This window comes from Scyliorhinus canicula, chromosome 5 (genome assembly GCF_902713615.1).
Source record: "Scyliorhinus canicula chromosome 5, sScyCan1.1, whole genome shotgun sequence".
Taxonomy (NCBI): domain Eukaryota; kingdom Metazoa; phylum Chordata; class Chondrichthyes; order Carcharhiniformes; family Scyliorhinidae; genus Scyliorhinus; species Scyliorhinus canicula.
This window is the reverse complement of record NC_052150.1, coordinates 142,841,179-142,863,862: the sequence shown is the minus strand read 5'-3', so window position 1 is coordinate 142,863,862 and position 22,684 is coordinate 142,841,179. Positions and strand designations below refer to the sequence as shown.

At 47.3% G+C, this 22,684-nt stretch overlaps 1 protein-coding gene across 4 annotated transcripts in view; it reads right to left on the bottom strand.

Moving 5' to 3' along the window:
* The window catches only part of ezh2 (enhancer of zeste 2 polycomb repressive complex 2 subunit), a 126,408-nt gene that overhangs the window by 86,613 nt on the left and 17,111 nt on the right, over nt 1-22,684 (bottom strand). For all 4 annotated transcript variants that reach the window (XR_005460723.1, XM_038797779.1, XM_038797781.1 and 1 more), the window contains 2 exons: nt 20,775-20,951; nt 1,445-1,573 (listed from right to left, as the gene is read on the bottom strand). Coding sequence is in view for 3 of the 4 variants with exons in the window: in XM_038797779.1 (XP_038653707.1) it covers nt 1,445-1,573; nt 20,775-20,891 (246 nt within the window). In the remaining variant the exon portion in view is untranslated. The remainder of the gene's footprint in view (nt 1-1,444; nt 1,574-20,774; nt 20,952-22,684) is intronic.

Sequence of the window (22,684 nt, the reverse complement as noted above, 5' to 3'; positions counted from 1 at the left end):
ATGGTCAGGGCTGCTCTCTTTTGATTGCACAGGGAGATGGCATTAGTACATCACAGGGGATAAATGATGCGAGATGTTTACATGAGATTTCAGGAGTGACTGTTTGCCCTCAAGGTTCTCACTTTTGCTCGCTGCCCCCGTGGAATCCATGATATGCTGTTTCTTCGCAAGGGACATGAGTTAGTAAGAAATCCATAATAGCCTGGAGAAACGAAGGACATACGTTAGAATGGAATTGGTTCTTAGTGAATGGCGCAAGTCTGTAGAGACACCTCCACTTTGCCTTCAACACAGGCACGGTCCTGCTCCCCCCAGCCAGCTCAAGGGCTCTTTCCTCAAGGTGGGGGTGCGGGGGGGTGGGGGGATTGGCAAAGAGGGCCTCGTGACAGGTGGTCAACCCATGAGGTGGCTGGGTGAGCGATCACCGTGACGATGTAAAAGGGTGAGCGAGTGGGGTGTATTGAGACACTGCAAGTGCAGACTAGCCTTGGCCGAGTGAAGATCATTCTCTTTTTTGTTTTAAATGGCACCGCTGCCCATCCTCTTCTGCAGTGAGTTGGCACTTACTAAGGCTGCAATACCCTCCAACACCGAAGTGGTCAGCTTGCTGATGGGCCGCCTTTTGCAATGTGGATACAGAATGCCCCACTTCTACTGTACACCAACCAGGAGTCTGGTGAGGGCTCTCTCTGAGAAATACAGTGCCGGATTCCTGGCAGCTATTCCCCCAGTTGAATCTGGAACAAGTGCTGGAGAGGCGTTTACATGGCGCTCCCCAGTGAATACGTTTCCCCAGGGCGGGCGAATCAGTGGCATGTTGTGATTTACATAGGGGATAAAAACACTTCTTTAAGGAGCTCAAAATTCCGTGATACCGTCGGCAAGGTTCACACCGTTTCTTCTAACCAAAACTGACAAATTTTTCGGTAAGATTCCACAATATTTTCTATATTAAATGACCATACTTAATATAATAATTCACTGACTGTTAAGTGATTTGGATTGTCCCATACAATTTTTTTAAAATAAAGTCTTTCTTTCTAATAATAGGATCATAAAGTTGAAATTGCAGTTTTACTATATTTCTCGCTGTTTTAAAGCTATAAATATTTTGGATGTAATCGTCTTAACACAGCAAGAACTCATTTCAATCTCGATCCAGGCATAATTTAAGGGTTGGAGAACTGTTCCTCAGTTTGAAAGAGTCCATGAGAGAAGTTAAGAACTCCCAACTGCCTTTGTTTAACAACGCAACCGTGCAAATTATTTACAGAATGTTGAACAACAGATACAAATCTTTCATACGTCTTTATCATGCTTAAATCAATTCAGACTAAAGCATTGCACGCACAAGGTAAACAATTTCCTTTCGACAGGGAGAACAACTGCACTCACAACTCTGTTTATCAAATATGCTTTACCCTGTCATAAAAATGTATCATACCTCTCTGGTACCACGCATAGTGCTCACAGAAGTCATGATGTGAACAGGTTGTATCCTGTGCTGCTTCCAATCCTGGTTCAAGATATCCGTTTTTTCTTTGATTTTTTGGCGATTTGCATTGAACATACTCTGGAGAGAATTAAGGTTTTGTTAAATTCAATTTATATCAATCCAGGCAAATATTACTTGCATTTACACCCTACCTTCCATCCTATTTAACAACTGGCAAAGAATTAGGGCCACAAAAAAAAGGGTCCTGAATTTGACAGGCATACAAGAAAATAAATTGCTTTCAGTATTTGCTCTACCATTTCTCTCCGATTGTTCGAGTGAAACAAAGGTTAGCTACTCCAGGTGTCAAAAAGAAAAAGTTAAAGCCATAAGAACAGAAATGATATATCACTCTTCCCCATTCCCAGAGAACAACACGGAATTAAACTATACGTTTTCTTTACTCTGGTAATGAATGGATGGACTCAAGCCTTGCATCCTTTACATTGCAACCTTGCAGCTATTTGACCCAACATCGTTAAGAGACCTTGGTAATCTTTTTCCATTCCCTGGAGTTCTCCCTACAGCAATCTTTGTGAATCTTTGTCCGGGTTACCACTGAATTTTTTTTACACTGAGCGTTTTTTACATAGATTTCGGCATATTATCCAGAGAATCACGGAGGCTTTTTGCACAGGAGTGGGTCATGCAATCAACCAATCTCTTTGAATGAGATATCAGGCCCTGACCAATATCCTCTCTCTTTGCTAGTAATGCTGTAAGTTCCTTATCAAGTATTTGGCCAAATAGCATTTAAAATTAATATTAATAATCTTTATTATTGTCACAAGTAGGCTTACATTAACAGTGCAATGTGAAAAGACACGAGTCACCTGTTCGGTACACTGAGGGAGAATTCAGAATGTCTAATTCACCTAATAAGCACGTCTTTCAGGATTTGTGGGAGAAAACTGGGGCTCCGGAGAACGTGCAGACTCTGCACAGACAGTGACCCAAGCCGGGAATCGAACCTGGGACCCTTGCGCTGTGAAGCAACAGAGCTAATCACTATGCTACCGTGCTGCCTATTTATTTAAATTATTCATGGCATCAGCCTTCCCTTTCTTTAAAAAGTAAATGTAGAGTACCCAATTCAATTTTTTCAATTAAGGGGCAATTTAGCATGGCCAATCCACCTACCCTGCACACCTTTGGGTTGTGGGGGCAAAACCCACGCAAACACGGGGCGAACATGCAAACTCCATACGGACAGTGACCCAGAGCCAGGATCGAACCTGGATCTCAGCACCGTGAGGCAGCAGTGCCAACCACTGCGCCACCGTGCTACCCTAGCCTTCCTTTTCAAATAGTGTTCCTGACAACAGTGAAAGAAAATTTTCATCTCCCCTTTGGATCTTTTCCAAATTATTCTGAATACATGACTTCTAGTTATTGACCCACAACTGAGGGAACATTTTTCCCCTATTTACTCTATAAAAACCCCATCACCTTGAAAACATTACGCAACATTTAACCTTATCTGTTCATTTTTTAAAAAAACTAACTTTTCTATTCTTGTTGCAAATCTGGTGACCCTGGACCCTTGTAAACATCCTCTGCATCTTCCTCAATGCCTCTTCATCCTTCCTGAAGTATAGTGCCCAGAATTATTCACAACGGGCTGCACGGTAGCACAGTGGTTAGCACTGCTGCTTCACAGCTCCAAGGTCCCAGGTTCGATTCCGGCTTGGGTCCCATGGAGTCTGCACGTTCTCCCAGTGTCTGCGTAGGTTTCCTCTTACAAGTCCAGAAAGACACGCCATTAGGTAATTTGGACATTCTGAATTCTCCCTCAGTGCACCCGAACAGGGGCCGGAATGTGGCGACGAGGGGCTTTTCACAATAACTTCATTACAATGTTAATGTAAGCCTATTTGTGACAATAAAGATTATTAAAATACAGCTACTGAGGCTGAACTAGTGTTTTATAGAGTTATAGAATGATTTTTTTGCTTTATATTCTACCAGAGTAATTTTATATAATCTTTAACTATCCTCTGAAGTTGCCCTACCACATTTACAAAATTGCGTATCTGGACAACAAATCCCCATTCATCTCCGCTTTCAAAATCCTGCCATTTTTAGTATGCTATCTTTCTAGGAGTCCCCCTCCCCCCAAGTGCATAATTTCACACGGAACTTCACCTATCATGCTTCTGCCCAACTTATCATCCTTCTCAAATATTCCTAATATATAATCTTAATTATCCTCGCCCTGATCTATTACTTTGCATTATCTACAAACTAAAATGCTTCACCCTACATCCAAGTCTAGGATAGTGTTGGCTCTTCTCCATTAAGCCATGACAGCTCTGACTGAAGTCATTCCTATTCAAATTAAAGATTATTTTATTCCAGAAAATGGTATCCAATGGTTTCTACTACCAGGCTGACGGACCTTTAGTTTCCTGGATTATTCCTCCCCTCTTTCACAAAGAGTAGTATGACATTAGAAACTCTCCTGTAGAGACTTCCGCTGACAGGATGCGCTGAGCAGACCCACGGAAGATGACTCTCCTCCTAGGAAATCGAATTTAGGCAGTTTTATCTGAAATTAGCCTGCCAGATCCGGTGAAAAAGCACTCCTCATCACTCTCTTCAGTCCACTAAAGAAGATGCAGGCCAATAATCAAAGTGCCGAACAGCAGCTGCACCAGAGGCCGCAAGGAGACGAGAGGCAATGGGCATGACAATGGTCCCACGTGGAGAGGAAACCCTGGCCGCACCCTAAAGGGGGGGGGGGGGGGCAACAAGCAAAGAATTTCCCCATGCCGGACAACAGCTGGAGGAAATTCCTCACCCAAGAGCTGAAGGAGGGCATAAGGCTCGAGGTCCAGGCAGAAGTCAAAGTGGCAGTCACGGAAACACCGGCCACCGCATAGGTGGCCCTCGACAAAACGGACAGGCATCTAGAAGCCCAGGAAAACGCGATCAGACAACTAGAAAAGGTCTCCCCGTACCAAATTGACCAGATCATCGCCCTAGAGGCAGACATTGCAAGGTTGTGGTGACCCGGGGAGCCTAAAAGGGAGAAAGAAGAAAAATCAGCCAAGACGGCCAAACCTCAGAATAGTGGGGCTGGCGGAGGGGGCTGAAGGCAGAAACCTCACGGACTATGTGACCAAAATGCTGGGAAACCTGGTGGGAAGGGACAGCTTCTACGACCCGAATCCAGATCCGAAGATCAACCGAGGGCAATAATTGCATTGATGCACCAGTACCAAGACTGGGAAAGGATCCGGAGATGGGCCAGGCAGATGAAAACCTGCCACCTAGGTGGACACCAGATAAGAATTTATCAGGACCTGGCTAAGCGCAGGGGCGGATTCAACAGAGCAAATGCGGCCATGTTCAAAAGTGGGGTAAGTTTGGGATACTTTACCCAGTCAAACTTTGGGTAACCTACCAGCACAAGAAGCACTACTTTACAGCCCCAGCAAAAATGAACAGGTTCATCCAAAAGACTGGCTACAACAGGTCACATATGGCAAGAGAGAGCTCGGAATGCAGGGGTACATCCACATGACGGACACATAGTTGGTGGCCATGTTGGGAGGCCCCCCGAACAAAGGGAAACCTTGGCACGCAGGGGCCTGGCCTTATTGTGAGTACGGTGTGAGTACGGTGACAGCAGCCACCTTGGTTGGCCCCCTAACAAAGAGAAACCCCAGAATGCGGGGGCGCATCCAAATGGTAAGTATGGTTAATTCCGCAAAGGGGAGAGAGAAAACAGAATCTCCCCTCCACCCCCATCAGAACAGTCATTTGGAACATCAATGGCCCAGTGAAAAGATAGAGTCTTTGCCCACCTGAAAAGTATGAGCGCTGACATAGTCTTCCTCCAAGAGATGCACCGGAGGGAGAAGAACCGACTGCAGGTAAGAAAGGCTGGGTGGGACAGACCTACCATTCATGTTACAGGGTGAGAGCTAGGGGGCAAGCCATAATGATAAATAAGAGGACAGTGTTTACTGCGTCAAGGACAGTTACGGACCCTGAGCCCACGAACAGACAAGTCAGACCCCAAAACAGGGAAGATCTCCAAAATGGTAAAAGAACTCTCTCATTCATGGAGCAGATGGGGCTGCGAACCCATTGAGGTTCACACACCCAGGGGGAGGAGGAATTCTCCTTCTTCTGCCAAGCACATAAATTATATACCCAGATTGACTTCTTTGTAGTGGGGAAAATCGGTGCTTCCAGGGATAGTAAGAGCGGAATACTCTGCAATCATAATCTCAGACCATGCTCCTCACTACATGGACAGGAGGTTGGAGATGGGCAGTGCCTAATGCCCACCATGGAGGTTGGACGTGGCCCTCCTGGCTGACAAGGCTTTCTGTGAGAAAATATCAAATGCCATAGACAGGTATATTACCAACAACCAGAACGGGGAGATCTCATGCACCACACTCTTGGAGGCGCTGAAGACTGTGATCATGGGTGAGATTATTGTCTATAAAGCACGCAGGGAAGAGAGGATGGCTAGGCAACAGCTAATCGACTCCATACTGGAGGCAGACCGGCAATACTCCACAGCCCCAAATGTAGACCTCCTGGCTGAGAGGAAAAAGCTACAAATGGACTTTGCCCTGCTCTCCACGAGGAAAGCGGTGCACCAACTCCACCATGGATGGGGGAATCCTGTACGAACACGGAGACAAAGCCTGCTGCCTCACTAGCTGAGAAAGCAGGCAGCCATTAGGGTAATAGCACAGATTAGAGACAACAAGGGCAATCTAGTAGCGGAGCCGGAAAAAGTAAATTATACATTTGAGCCTTCTACCGGGGGCTGCCCATCTCCAAGCTCTCCAAAGAGGAATCGAGGATGAAGCAGTTCCTCGATGGACTGGACATGCCAGTCGTAGGTGAGGATAGAAAACGGGGGCTGGAAGCACCATTAGAACTGGGAGAAGTGAGGGACTTCCGGTGGCGTGGGCGTGCAGGGTGGCTGCAGCGCGAAGAGCTCCCGCCGGTGGCCGCAAGTCGCGGCGATTTCGGGGAAATCCCCGAGTTTCGACGCACCCCCCGTCGGCCTTTGGGGGCGTCGCGAGCAGCCAGCGGGGCCGGTTTAAAAACCGGTGAAGAACCCCGCGCGGGTGTTGGGGCGGCAGGGGCTGAGGTCCTGGGCCCAGCGCGGCGTCGGGGCCAGAGCACCGGGGGGCAGAGCTACGAGGAGGCCGAGGAGGCAGGCCCGAGTCCAGGACACAATGTAAGACCGGTGTCCCACAACGGATGGCTCCCACCTAGGAGAAAGGCGGCTGGAACCTGGTCCCAGGGGAGTTCTGGATGAGTACAGAGGGGAAAGGAAGAGAGCTGGAAGATTTAAAGAAATTTAAAGAAGTTTGGTGAAGTTTTTTTTCCCCCTCCCCTTTGTCTTTAAAAAAAAGAATTCAGATTGATGAAGGACAGAAGGGTGGAGAGAGAAAGCAGAAGAGAAAGAAAGTGAAAAACAATAAGCTGCTAAAGGATGCGAAAAGCAGCGTCGAAGAAAGGAGGAAACGCGGGGGTCGCCGCTGAAGGAGAAGACGAATAAAAGTGGTGATAGGATGGCGGAAGCCGAACTGCAAAGCGGGGCCGCACTATTTACGGTGCAGAAGATGACTGAGGTGATGGCGGGGGAGCTGGAAAAACAGTTTGCGAGGCACATGGAGGCCTGGAAAAAGGAGACAGCGGCCGCATTGAAGTGGCTGGTGGAAGAGGCAATCGCCCCGATAATTGCCCCGTTGAAGGTGGCAAAAGCATTGGCCAAGGTGAGAGAGCAGGGCGAGAAGATGAAAGAAGTGGAGGAAGCCATGTCACGACACAGCGACCAGGTCACCTCGATGGGAGATGAGTTGCGGAGGGCTGTGGAGATTAACCAGGATCTACCAGGACTTGACGGTGGAGTTGGCAAAAAGACGAGCGGCGTTTGGGCGAGTAAAGGCGACGTTGTACAAGGAGGTACGGTTTGGTATGGTGTACCCAGCGAGGTTGCGGGTAACGTATAATGGCAAAGACTTTTATTTTGAGACAGCGGATGCAGCTGAGATGTTCGTGAAGGCAGAAGGCTTGGGACAGACATGAAGAGCGGAGCTGGAAGAGAGACTGTGGACTGTGTTTGAACTTTGTTTTTACGGATTTGTATTGTACTCTACTTCTCTTTGTATTGTTAGAGTTTAAGTTAATGGTGGGTTGATGGGCGCTCTGTGTTGCGACGGTTAAATGTTATGTTAGTGAATTGTATGGGTTGGATTTTTGGGTTTGGTTTTCTTTTCTCTGGGACTGGGTGTGGGGGGGGGAAAAGAGAGAGAGAGAGAGAGGAGGAGAGTCACCCACCCTAGCTAGCTAAAGTCAGTCAGCTAGTGAACGGAGGTGAGAGAGGAGAGGGCGGCTGCGGACATTGGAGCCTGGATATCAGGCGTCAATGGGCCTACGAGGCGAGCGAGGGGGGGGGATGTTGTTTCTGGGGGAAAGGTAGGGGGGGTTTTCGGGAACGGGGTTCGATGTTAACAATGGACAGGAGCGGGTCAGGCTTATGGGGCAGGGCCCGGCGGTATGTTGATGGTGGATAAGAAAGGTGGGGGGGGGGGTTAGAGAGAGATCCCCAGTAAGGATAGTTACGTGGAACGTGAGAGGGCTAGGAGGTCCGGTCAAGAAGTCACGGGTGCTTGCGCATCTTAAAAGTCTGAAAACTGATGTGGCAATGCTGCAGGAGACTCACTTGAGGGTGAAGGATCAGGTGAGACTTAAAAAGGGCTGGGTTAGCCAAGTGTTTCACTCTGGATTTAATGGAAGGGCTCGAGGGGTAGCAGTGTTGGTCAGCAAAAGGGTACGCTTCCAGATGGAGAAGGTAGTGGCAGATCAGGGGTGTAGATATGTGATTGCGGCCGGTGCGCTAGACGGGAGATTAGTGGCGCTGGTAAGTGAATACGGTCCCAACTGGGACAATGCGGGATTTGCGAGGACGGTGTTTAGAGCCATTCCTGACTTGGACACACACGAGCTGATTGTGGGGGGGGACTGAAACCTGGTGCAGGAGCCAAGATTGGAAAGATCACAGGTCAGCTCCGGAGGGAGGCAGCAGCAAAGGAAATTCTTCAGGTCAGGGATAGGGTCAGGAAGTTGGTGGTGGCTCCGGAGCTGATTAACAAGGTTTTTGAGGGAACTTCTGGTTGTGGCAATGCGAAGCTAAGCCGCACGTTCGGTAGCACCTGCTATTTTTGGACTTTCGGGCTCTTTTAAGGGCCCGCAGCAGTGCTGGTTAGACTTTTCCCCTGGGGGGGAACACATTCACTGTACTCATCTGCCGGTGGATGGACTGGACCAGGAGCGGGGCGGTCAAAAAAATCGGCTTTGGAGCAGAGAAAGGTGCGAGGCAGGAAAAACAAGATGGCGGCGGGCGGGGAACCGGCAGCGTGGCAGGACTGGGCGCAGGAGCAGCTCCTTCGCTGCTTCAGAGAGCTGAAAGCCGAGAAACTGGAGCCGTTTAAGGCCTCGCTGGACTAGCTCATGGCGACTCAGGGTGCGGAGATCCGGGAGCTGCAGCAAAAAGCCTCGGAGAGCGAGGACGAACTCCTGGGCCTGGCAGTGAAGGTGGAGTCGCACGAGGCGCTTCACAAGAAATGGCTGGCAAGGATGGCGGAGATGGAGAACCGCTCCCGTCAGAAGAACCTGCCGATTTTGGGCCTCCCGGAGGGGCTCGAAGGTTCGGATTTGGGGGCCTACGTGGCTGTGATGCTGAATTCGTTAATGGGCGCGGGGTCGTTCCAAGGACCCTTGGAGCTGGAGGGGGCGCATCGAGGAAGCCCAGGCCAAACAAGCCGACTAGGGCGGTGCTAGTCCATTTTCACCGCTTCGTTGACCATGAGTGTGTGCTGAGATGGGCGAAGAAGGAATGGAGCAGCAAGTGGGAGAATGCAGAGATCAGGATCTATCAGGACTGGAGTGTGGAGGTGACGAAGTGAAGGGCTGGTTTCAATTGGGCGAAGGGAGTGCTTCACAGGAGGGGTGTGAAGTTTGGCCTGTTACAGCCGGCTTGCCTCTGGGTCACTTACAAGGACCGCCAGCTCTACTTTGACTCTCCAGTGGAGGCCTGGGCCTTTGTCCAGGCAGAGAAGTTGGACTCGACCTGAGGACTGGAACTCTGGGGAATGATATACATAGTCCGGAGGGTCTGTCCTCCTTGGTATCCTTTCGTTTTTATTGGCTGTGTTTGATGTTGCCTTTTCGCTGTTCTGCTTTTTGGGGCTGTTATTTATTTATTGGGGTGCTTTTTAGTTTTCCCCACTGGTGGAAGGTTGGGAGCTGTTCGCAGTCCTGCTGGATCAGGTGACCATCATTTTCCCACGTGTCAGGTCCGGGGGGGGGGGGGGGGGTTTGGGGATGGAAGCGCGGGCTCCCGCACTGGAGGAGGAGGGGGCGGGGCCAGCACTGGGAGGGGGGGATTGTTGGTTGTGTTGCATCGGGGGGGGGGGGGGGGGGGGTCGTCGGGAGCAGCCGGGGTCAGCAGGAGTCGGCTGACTTACGGAAGTACAATGGTTGGGGTTGCGCAGCTGGGGGGGGGGGGGGGGGGATCGGGTTGCTGCTGCAGGGGCCGTAGGGAACGGCTGAAGGGGGAGCCTTGGGGGGGGGGGGGGGGGGGGGGGGGGGGGGGGTCTGCCACCCTGTGTAACGGGCCTAGGGGGGTTCTTTGGGCACGTGATGAGCCGAGGGAGAGCTCTGGCTGATTCGGCTGGTCACATGGAACGCGAGGGGGCTGAACGGACCGGTCCCGGGTCTTGGCACACCTGAAGGGGCTGGGAGCAGAAGTAGCTATGCTCCAGGGGACGCATCTTAAGGTGGCGGATCAGGTGAGGCTGAGAAGAGGCTGGGTGGGGCAGGTGTTTCACTTGAGGCTTGATGCGAAGACTCGAGGGGTGGCGATCTTAGTTGTCAAGAGCTTGTCGTTTGTTGCGTCAAATGTGGTGGCGGACAGTGCAGGTAGATACGTAATGGTGAGTGGTAGGCTTCAGGGGGAGCGGGTGGAGTATAGAGGAGCGAGGGGAGTGTTCCTTGACACCCCCCCCCCCCGTATCATTTAGATGAGCAAAGACAGAGCAGGAGTGGAAGTTGGGTGTTTGTGTTTGTTGGGGAAAGCTTGCCTGTGGAGAACTTGGGTGTTGGTAGTGTGAGGAAGATCGGTTAGAAACAGCTATGGGCTAGATCGGGAGTTTGAATCCGCCATTTAATCAGGCCAGAAAGTCTTGGGCTATGAAAAGGAGCCATGTTCTGACGTTCTTCAATTTCGGCAGCAGAGTGGAAGTAAGTTTGAGAGATCATGTGATATATGTTATTGAAGCAACAGCAGTTTAGCCGCGGGAAATATTACTGGATTTTTTTAATAGGTAAGCATCTATAAAGGGAGAGTTGCCTAGAAGGTGGTTACTTGTGGATTTGACCAAGTAGGGAACCTTCTGGGAGGGAAATGTTTACAAGATTGGTTTTAACTGTGTAACTGTTATCTTGTATATTCATGTTTTCTTCTCCTTGTTAATAAACCTTTTACTTTTATTTTATTTCTTTTAAATGTTACTCCACTACTTGAAGAGATCAGTACTCTTCCTCCCCCCCCCACCCCCCCCCCCCCCCCCCCCCCCCCCCCCCCCCCAACTTGTTTTTAAGACTAACAAAAAGGGCATGACCTCAAGTCACGTTTCCCTCTGGGATTTGGTTTACTCAGAAATTTACATCTACTGTGGTCTTAACAATGTGCAAGTCAGTAAAGCATGACCCTAGCAAACAGATTCCAAAGGCCAGACGGGCAAGCTGATCCTTTGTGTTGCAGTCTCCTCTATCACCCACTGTACATAGCACAGAGATTTCCAGTGGGTACAGGCAGTTTGGATTTCTTGGTTGATCAAGTGTTTATTTGTGCAGTGTCCTCCTGGTCTTTTGCACATGGCTACTTTCAAATCATACAGAGTTCTAGCTGTTGGTTCTATGTTGTACATCAGGTAGGTTTTGCTGTTTCTTTCAATGGCAGATGTCAGCTCTGCTAACAGTAGACCATTCCCTGTTGCAGGTTCCACTTGATCAAATGTCACCACTGTTGTGTCACCGATGATTAAACTCAGTAATTTACCAGCTACATCAATATCATAAGCACTTAGCCTTTACCAGGAGCAATTGATCGGGCGCCTTGCGATCATGGTGCTTGTGACAGACGGCTCCAGATCATCTTAAAAACAATAGGCCTCTGCAAGACCACAACAATAATATTCTTCTCGGCTAATGACAGTCCTCTACCACTCTTCTTCGAGTTATATGGTTCAACCAATCATCTATCTACTTTTAAACATTTCCAATGATTCCCGTTTTCAGTACCAGATGAACTAAAATGAGAGCTTGTCCACATACACCCCCAGTGTCACTTTTATACCCCTATAAGCTCCATTTACATACTCTCGAAGAAAGTTTGTAAGTTAGATTGAAAAGACTACCACTTTTAACCCTTTATAAGCTGATAAGTGCATAAGATATAGGAACAGAATTAGGCCATTGGGCCCATTCACCATTCTATCATGGCTGATATAGAACATAGAACAGTACAGCACAGAACAGGCCCTTCGGCCTTCGATGTTGTGCCGAGCAATGATCACCCTACTCAAACCCACGTATCCACCCTATACCCGTAACCCAACAACCCCCCCCTTAACCTTACTATTTAGGACACTACGGGCAATTTAGCATAGCCAATCCACCTAACCCGCACATCTTTGGACTGTGGGAGGAAACCAGAGCACCCGGAGGAAACCCACGCTCACACATTCCTCATCTGTTACCTACAATGCTACAGACCAAGAGCTAGGACCAAGATCCTTTGCAAAATCAGCCACAGCATTTCCTCCCTTGGACTCATGAACTAGGAGGAGTAGGCAATTTCACCTCCCTAGCCTAAACACCTTCAATGTGATCATGGCTGATTCCATCCTGGCCTCAACTCCACTGTCCTGCCCGTTCTCCATAACCCTTCAGCCCAATATCAATTAAAAATCTGTCTAAACTCCTTAAATTTACTCACTGCGCCTGCATCCACCACACTCTGGGGTAGCGAATTCCACAGATTCACAACCCTTTGGGAGAAGTAGTTTCTCCTCAAATCTGTTTCAAATTTGCTACATCTTATTCTAAGATTATGACCTCTCATTTTAGATTGCTTGACAAGAGGAAGCACCTGCTCCATGTTTACTTTATCCATAACTTTTATCTTCTTGTATACCTCGATTTGATCGCCCCTCATTCTGCTAAACTCTAGATAGTATAGGCCTAAATTGTTCAATCTTTATTCCAGATAACCTCATCTTTAATGAAAGCTTCCATAACTTTACATGAATCCAATGGATGTCAAATGCCTTGGTCTCTAGTTTCCTACAACACTTTTGCTGCCTTTCTTAAAATGAAAGTCAAATTTGCTCTTGTCCCCAAACAAGTCTCTAGTATTTGGTGATTTCCTTTTGGGGTGGGTGGGGGTTGTAGGAGGGATGGATTTGTGCCAGAGTTCACACATTCTCCCTTATTTCCTTACGCATTCTTGGATGCATCTTATCCGCCCATTGAGTTTATAATTCTCCTAACTAAGCAAACTGGCAGTAATACGAGTAGTGTTGCAGTTTACTTCTGTAACACCCTCTCATTTCACCTTAAAAAGGTAATAGTTACCCACCTCCTTTGTTGACAACTGAGCCAAAACAAAAAAGGAAACTTTTGCAGTTTGGCATTAATTGTCATCATATTTTCAGTAGACTCTCTCGATCCCTTGTTTTTAATGTTAGTCTCACTATAACTATCCATCCAGTGTTCTACATACCAGCATGTACCGCAGAGCAGTTTGCCACAGCATTGACGTAAAGGTGGAACCAGAATTTTTCACAGCTTGCAGCACAATGGCCCACCACCATCAACAAGATATTTACCTCATCAGAGGTTGCTCACCCTAAGCAGTCAATTCTTCCAAACAACCTCATCCCACCCAGTAATTATGATTGCACAGTGAAAGGGCAGCACGGTGGCCTAGTGGTTAGCACAACCGCCTCACGGCGCTGAGGTCCCAGGTTCGATCCCGGCTCTGGGTCACTGTCCGTGTGGAGTGTGCACGTTCTCCCCGTGTCTGCGTGGGTTTCGCCCCCACAACCCAAAAATGTGCAGAGTAGGTGGATTGGCCACGCTAAATTGCCCCTTAATTGGAAAAAATAATTGGCTAATCTAAATTTATAAAAAAACAAAAACAAAAAAAAAGATTGCACAGTGGTTAAATTTTCAGATGATATAAATGAAGGTGGTAGACTTCAAGTAGGAATTAGGCAGAAAGACAAATTAGAGAAGGCTTCACATGGATATAAAACCCAGGAAGGGAATGAACACAAAATAAAAGCAACATGCATGGAAAATGAGCTTGGGTTGACAAGTGGCAAGTAACATTAGCACCCACACAAGTACTAGGCAATGACCATCTCCAACACAAGAAAATCCAACCAGCTGCCTTTGACATTCAATGGCATTATAATCACTGGATTCCCTCATCAACAATAGCCTGAGGGCTACCATTGACGAGAAACGGAACTAGACCAGCCATAAAAACACTGGTGAAAAGAGCACGTCAGAAGCTAGGAATTCTGCAGAGTGCAGCTCACTTCCTCATTCCCCAAAGCATGTCTGCCATCTACAAGGCACAACTCAGGGGTGTGATAGAATACTCTCCACAGCCTGGGGAGTGCAGCGCCAACAGCACATAAGGGGGTGGCACAGAGGTTAGTACTGCTATTTCACAGCTCCAGGGACCCGCGTTCGATCCTGACCTGGGGTGACTACGTGGAGTTTGCACATTCTCTTAATGTCTGGATGGGTTTCCTTTGGGTGTTCTCGTTTTCCTCCCACAAAACAAAGTTGTGCAAGCTAGGTGGATTAGCCATGCTAAATTTCCCCTTAGTGTCCAATGGTTAGGTGGGGCTATGGCCTCCTTCTGCACTGTCGAGATTCTATGAAGCTCAACACCACCGAGGAGAAAACAGCCCACTTGATTGGCACCCCACCCACAAGCAGTCACTCCTCCACCACAAATGCATTCAGGCAGCAGCAGTGTGTACCAGCTACAAGAGGGACTGCCAGAAATCACCAAGGCTCAAGGGTGGTGATGAGTTCAAAGGGTGGTGATGAGTCCAGGGGTGGCAATTTTTGGGGTTTCGGAAGACCCGGGCGTCCAGGGGGAGAAAGAGGCCGATGTGCTGGCCTTTGCTTCCCTGATAGCCCGGCGACGAATATTATTGGCGTGGAGGGACTCAAAGCCCCCGAAGACTGAGTGGTGGCTTGCGGACATGTCGAGTTTCCTGGGGATGGAAAAAATTAAGTTCGCCTTGAGGGGATCTGTGCAGGGGTTCACCCGGAGGTGGCAACCATTTATTGACTTCTTTGCGGGAGAGTGAGCGTCAGCAGGGGGGTGGGTAGAGTAGAGTAGGAGGGAAAATATGGCGGGTAGTACCGGTGGGAGGGGATCGGGCTTGTGCAATATGTTACGATGGAAGTATTGAAAGTACGTGGACGTTTGCACATTTTTGCCTTTTTTGCTTCCTTTCTGATGATGTCTGTAACTGTTTATAAAGCCAAAAACTACCTCAATAAAATTGTTTATTAAAAAAAAAAGAAATCACCAAGGCTCCTTCAACAGCTTCTTCAAAACCCACCTTGCCTACCACTTAGATGGGCATGGGCAGGTGCATGGGGACACCAACACTTGCAATTCCCCTCCAAGCCACACAAAACCCGGACTTAGAACCATTCCTTCACTATTGCCGTGTCAAAATCCCAGAACTCCTCCCTTAACAGCATTGTAGGTTTAATTTCTGGAACTCCTCCCCTAACAGCATTGTTAGAATCTCCACGGACTGCAGAGATTCTAGAAGCTGGCTTACCACCATCTTCTCAAAGACAATTAGGGCTGAGCAATAAAAATTTTGCAAGCGATGCCCATGTCCTGTGAAATAATTAAAAGGAATGAAACAGTCTGATTGGTAATTTCAAGCTATTGCAAAACCAATACCAAATCAGATGTTGGGATGCATTAAATGGGCAATTACAATCTGAAATTGGGAGGTAATCATGGGTCCAACTGCACTAAAAAGGATACAAGGATGGACAGGATAAATATAGAGTGATCTGAATAAGTTGAGGAAATGGAGGGATTGGTTTATGAGGATGAAATAAAGTGGGTATAATCTCACTTGGAAAGAAAGCATTGAATGGAAATACATGTTGTTTTTAGGATTCTTAAAGAAAAAGGACTAGATGAAGCAGATCATGGAAAAATATTTCACAATGTCCAGAACAGCAGACCCAGAGGATGTAGGCTGCACCTGGAAAGGGGTAAATTCAAAACTAATCTTCAAAAACAATATTTGAGTATTAACTCTTTCGAATGGAAAATGCAAATCAAATAATTTGTACAGAAAATATTTTGGGATACAGTGGATGAATAATTTGGATCATGGCACAACCAAAGTTCAGCATGCATGGGAAAAATAAATTACGATGAATCTATGGTTCCCAAAGCTCTCCACAATTGTGGTTACTTCCACATCATTTACAATTTGTTGCAGAGTAATTGAAAAAGATCCACTGAACAACAATTCATGTCACTACCAGGATCATAGAATATGAAGCAGATATGTTTGATCTTTCTATCTAGCAGTTTATTTGCTCTAATGAAAACAAAACACCTTTGTCCTCCCTGTTCTACTCCCATATCCACTCATTATAGGCACAAGACATTCATGGGTCTTTCCCACTCTTCAGAAATCCAGAATCAATGTCTTCCAAGTGGCCTTTTCTGCCTCCTTGCATGGTCAAATCATCTTTACCACATTCACTAGCATCCAGCTCTCTTCCATTATCTCCTTCAAATCATTAATTTCATACATAAAGCTAGACAACTGTTCCCTCTGTCCTCTGTTTTGACTTGACAGATTAGCTTCAATTTTTCAGATATACAATTGCTTATACCATTCTTTTGCTATCTTAAGAGTTACAATCTCCACCTCAAAAGTCATCATTGCACTAATCCTTAAGCAACCCCAATACGTTTTTCTCCAGCTAAAGTAAAAAAAAAGATTAATCTGTCGCACAGCATTTTTTTTGATTGATTGTTAAGTGTATTGAAGTACAGTTATAAGTATTTTTCTGCGGCCAAGGGAACGTACAGAATACGTACATAGTAGACAAAGGGGCAGCACGGTAGCATGGTGGTTAGCATAAATGCTTCACAGCTCCAGGGTCCCAGGTTCGATTCCCGGCTGGGTCACTGTCTGTGCGGAGTCTGCACGTCCTCCCCGTGTGTGCGTGGGTTTCCACCGGGTGCTCCGGTTTCCTCCCACAGTCCAAAGATGTGCGGGTTAGGTGGATTGGCCATGCTAAATTGCCCGTAGTGTCCTAAAAGTAAGGTTAAGGGGGGGGTTGTTGGGTTACGGGTATGGGGTGGATACGTGGGTTTGAGTAGGGTGATCATTGCTCGGCACAACATCGAGGGCCGAAGGGCCTGTTCTGTGCTGTACTGTTCTATGTTCTAGACAAAATGAATAATCAACAGAGAACATTGACAAATGGTACACTGACAAACAGTGATTGGTTACAGTGCGGAACAAGGGCCAAACAAAGCAAATACATGAGCAAGAGCAGAATAGGGCGCCGTGAATAGTGTTCTTATAGGGAACAGATCAGTTCGAGGGAGAGTTGTTGAGGAGTCTGGTAGCTGTGGGGAAGAAGCTGTACCTATGTCTGTATGTGCAGGTCTTCAGACTTCTGCATCTTCTGTCTGATGGAAGGGTCTGAAAGAGGGCAAATCCTGGGTGGGAGGGATCTCTGCCTTCCTGAGGCAGCGGGAATGTGTAGATAGAATCAATGGGAGGGTGGAAAGCTTGCGAGATGCGTGGGCTGATTTCACCAGGCTCTGCAGTTTCTTGTGATCTTGGGCAAAGAAGTTGCCATACCAGGCTGTGATGCAGCCAGATAGGGTGCTCTCTATGGCACATCTGTAGACGTTTGAGAGTCGGTGCAGACATGCCGAATTTATTTAGCTTCCTCGGAGGTAAAGACGTTGTTCAGCTTTCTTGACTGATGCATCAACATGAGTGGACCAGGGCAAGACTGTTGGTGATGGTGATCCCCAGGAACTTAAATCTATCGACCGTTTCCACTTCAGAGCCATTGATGTAGATGGCGGGGGTGGGTTGTGCTACGCTTCCCGAGGTCGATGATCAGTTCCTTGGTCTTTCTGACATTTAGAGGTTGTTTTTGGTACACCATGCAACCAAGTGTCTATGTCCCTTCTGTAGTCTGATTCGTTGTTGTTTGAGAAACAACCCACCAGTCATATCATTCACAATCTTATAGATCGAATTGGAGTTAAATCTTGCCACATAGTCGTGTGTGTATAGGGAGTACAGTAGAGGACTGAGCACACATCTTTGCGGGGCCCCAGTGTTTAGGACTATTGTGGAGGAGACACTGTTAGCTATCCTGACAGATTCTGGTCAGTTGGTGAGGAAGTCAAGGATTACAGTTACACAGGAAAGGGTCAAGTCCAAGATTGCAGAGTTTGGTTATTTGTCTTGTCTCAATAATGGTGTTGAAGGCTGAGCTGTAATCTGTGAACAGCAGTCTCACTTGGGTGTCCTTGTTGTCGAGGTGTTGCGTGTTCCTTGATGGGCCAGGGAGATAGAATCTGCTGTGGACTGGTTGCGGCGATAGGCAGACTGCAATGGATCGAGGCCATCTGGGAAGCTGGCGTTGATCCATCTCATGACTAGCTGCTCAAAGCATTTCATAACAGACGTCAGGGCCACCGGTCGGTAGTTGTTAAGGCAAGCTATCTTGTTCTTCTTTGGTACTGGTATTATGGTGGTCTTCTTGAAGGAGGTGGGCACTTCGGAATGGAGAAGTGAGGTGTTGAAGATGCCTGCGAATACACTCGCCAGCTAGTCTGCGCAGACTCAGAGTGGTTGCTCAGGGACTCCTTCGGGGCCCATCAGTTTCCGCGGGTTCACTTTCAAGCAGGCAGCTCTTACCTCCGAGGCTGTAATAGTCGGTATGGGTGCCTCCAGGGCTGTTGAGGCGGGTAGCACTGATGTATTGGCTGACTGTTCAAAGCGGGCATCGAACTTGTTCAGCTCATTGGGGAGGGATGCTCCAGCCCCTAACCCTGCTTTGTAGCCTGCGATCTCGTGTAAGCCCTGCCCACAGACGTCATGGGTTTGTGTCGCTGGTCTGGGACTCTAGTTTGATCTGGTATTGACTTTTGGTGTCCCTGATGGCTTCTGGAAGTCGTACCTGGATTTCTTACATAGGTCAGGGTCGTCAGACCTGTTGCCTCCTTCCGGAACTTCAGCAGGGAGTGAACCCTTTGGTTGAGCCAGGGTTTCAGATTGGGGAACACCCGTATTGTCTTCTTTGGTACACTGCCTCGACATACTTACTGATGGAAGTCTGTGATGGTGGTTGCGTACTCGCAGGGCCGCGGCAGCTAACCTGGACATATGGATCAGTCTGCAGAATCCAAGCAGTCGTGGAGGATGTCCTCTGATGCCTTGGATCAGCACTGCGCGGTTTTCTTGACTGGCTCAGCACGCTTGAATTGCTGTTTGTAAGCTGAAGTAGGAGTACCGACTTGTGGTTGGTTTTGCCAAAGTGTGGTTGGGGAATGGAGCAGTAGGCACCTTTGATACTCATGAAGCAGTGGTCTAGGGTATTTGCACCTCTGATGGGGCAGGAGATATCTTGATGGAGTTTGGATAGAACCCTCCCGAGGTTGGCCTGATTGAAGCCTCCAGCCACGATTGTCAGGGCGATTTGTTTCTTGCATGTAAGACAAGACAGAAACTAGAGCCAAAAAAGTGGTAAATTAGTTTGCTTTAATGCCCAATAAAGACGTGGTTACAAAACAAGCAACGTTGGGAAATAAATATTTGAGGAACGCAGCATTTCAAATTAGCAAGTGGAATGGCAAAGAGTAGTAGTTCTGATAATACAAGGTATCAGAAGGGCAATAATAAGAAAGGATCTTGGCTCAAGAATATCAGGGGGTAGAATCAGTTATGGGTGGAGACAAAAAAAAGAATCAGAAAACACAGGTGGGAGCACGTTACGGCCCCTTAAGAGTAGTTCTACCTTTGGGACAGAGTATTACGCAATAACTAATTAGAGCTTGGAATAAAACCAATGTAATAAGTCTGGCCACCTTTATATAGAGTCAAGAATACAAGTTTTTTTCAAATTCATTTTCGGCATCACTGGCTAGGACAGTGTTCTTCAAAGTCGGGGGCGCGGGTCGCAGGCGGGTGTCGGGAGGGTCGCAGAGCCGTCCTTCACAGCGCTCCCGATCGCGCAAATCCCCACACAGCAGCCGGCTTTTAATAACACCGGCTGCAAGCGGCCATTAAAATGGCCGAGAATGTGCGCGCATGCGCAATGCGGCCGCTATTTTTTTTTTAAATGGTTGCAGCTTTTTGTTTTATTCATTTTTATTTTTTTTTTACAAGTTCCGGGGGGTTTATTGGATAAAATTTTAACAGGAAAAAATGCCGAACTTTGGACAGATGGAGACGCCATACTTTCCGACACCGGAAGGCTTCACCTTCATCCAACAGGTTCCATTGTAGGAGCGTGTACGAGGGCCAAATGGACCCCAAACCATTTCCTCCATTTTATCAGCGGCAAACAAGGTAAGAGAAAATGGTGGTTCGCTCAGGTCGGCCGCGTTGGGTCCCGAAGGTTGGCTGGTTGGTAAAAATGGGTCTCCGGAAAAAAAGTTTGAAGAACACTGGTCTAGGACAAGAGCAGCAGATACATGGGAACACCCCCACCTGCAAGTTCCCCTCAAAGCCACACACCATCCTCACTTTGAGATATATCGCCGTTCCTTCACTGCCGCTGGGTCAAAATGCTGAAACTACCCCCTAAAAGTACTGTTGGTGCACCTACACTACAATGATTATCATAGAATTTACAGTGCAGAAGGAGGCCGTGTTAGCTTGGTGAGGAGCGGTGTTAGCTTGCAATTGCTGGTATTCTCAATGGACACTATCTTGATAAAATCAAAATCAATATTAATTTACGAAATAATTATTTGGTCACACGCACACCTATAATGTGAAATGTTACATGCAACACTTAAATATATAAATAAATTAAGAGCACCATCCCCTGATGCCACAAAAATGACAATTAGTCTGGTCATTTGAGCTACTTCAAAATCAAAAAATCTGTAGCCCCTTACCTTAACTTCATCTGCTCGTCTAAAGCGCTTCAGCTGCCGAAGACGCATATATTCAGATTTGACCCGCTTTCGCCAGCAAACTGGTCCTTTTGTAGATTTCTTACCAGTAAAACCCATGGTTACTCAGGAGGTATTTTTCCAAAACAAATATTTGCACTTCCACCCAGCAAGATAATCCTGCAAAAGATAAAAATGCATATCATAATAATTATAGCATAATTACACCTTAGCCCCAATATAGTAAAGTTGTGTGGCAAAGATGTTCATGCCATGTACAAGATCACTTTCTGGCGGCGTTTTTCCAGGCACATTCCTTGCTGACAGCACATCTCATTATTGGCGCAACTCACCCAAAACTCAAAATAAAATGACAAAGTGAGGGAAGATCATGATCGGAACCATGCCACAACAACGCTCCTGAACTGTCACGTCATTCTTTGGGAGTATTTTGCCTGCAATGTAGCAATTTTTCTACCACATTGCCATTGATAACATTAGATGTCAACTTTTTTAAATGGAACAAGCTTATCTTATCATAATCACCAAATAATTGAAGTCATCCACCAACATTTTCTTTAGCAGAGAATTTGCTGTTCGTCTGGCCCACAAATAAGGTGATTAACGTATGATTTATTTGTAAATCAAATAAGGGCAGTTGCCATTTCCCTGAAGCCAACCACTATTCACTCCATTCCAAACTTTGGGTCTTAGCCCAACAATCCTTTATACATTCTTCAGCAGCACACTAGCTGGCCTCAAGACACAGTATGCTTATTGCCAGATTGCCTTGTGACCACCTATACTTTCGCCATTAGGATGGTCAGGCCTCAAGCACTACCGCACATTCTCCAACTTGCATTTCTGTAAATTTCCCATCCTCCCAGTAGCTACCCGCCCAACAAACTACTGCCTCACTGCACTGGGGACCCAGGTTCAATTCCAGCCTTGGGTGACTGTGTGGAGTTTGCACGAGTTTCCTCCGGTTCCCTCCCACAATCCCAAAATGTACCGGTTAGGTGGACCCCTTAGTGTCCAACGGTTGGTTAGGACTACAAGGATAGGGTGGGGGAGTGGGCCCAGGTTATGGTGCTCTTCATAAATTCATTAGACATAGGAGCAGGGTTAAGCCATTCAGCCCATCGAGTCTGCTCCACCATTCGATCACGGCCGATTCCTCATCTGTTACCTGGATTGCGGAATCAGCCAGAACTTCTCCTGGAACACAAACTAGGAGCAGGAGGAGGCAATTTGACCTCCTGAGCCAAACGCCTTCAACGTGATCATGGCTGATCCCATCATGGCCGCAACTCAACTTTCCCCCCGTTCTCCATAACTCTTCAACTCATTACCAATTAAAAATCTGTAACCCCTCCTTAAATTTACTCACTGTCCCTGCATCCACTGCACTCTGGGGTAGCAAATTGCTGATTCACAACCCTTTAGAAGTAGTGTCTCCTCAAATCAGTTTTAAATTTGCTACCTCTTATTCTAAGATTATGACCTCTCGTTTTAGATTGCCCCACAAGAGGAAGCATCTACTCCAGGGGTGGGCAAACTTTTCCGTGCAAGGGCCACATTCAGAAATTCACAATTTTAAAGGGCCGCATAGTATATTAAGTAAAATAATTACTTCACCCGGTTATGATTCTGGGCGCCTCATATAGAACATAGAACAGGCCCTTCGGCCCTCGATGTTGTGCCGAGCAAGGATCACCCTACCCAAGTCAACGTATCCACCCTATACCAGTAAGTAATCCAACAGCCCCCCCCCCCCCCCCCATTAACCTTAAAAAAAATTATTTAAAAAAAAAATTTTTTTTTTAATAATTTTTTTTTAAATGACTTGTTGGGCCACATAAAGACCTTTGGCGGGCCGCATGCGGCCCGCGGGCCGTAGTTTTCCCACCCCT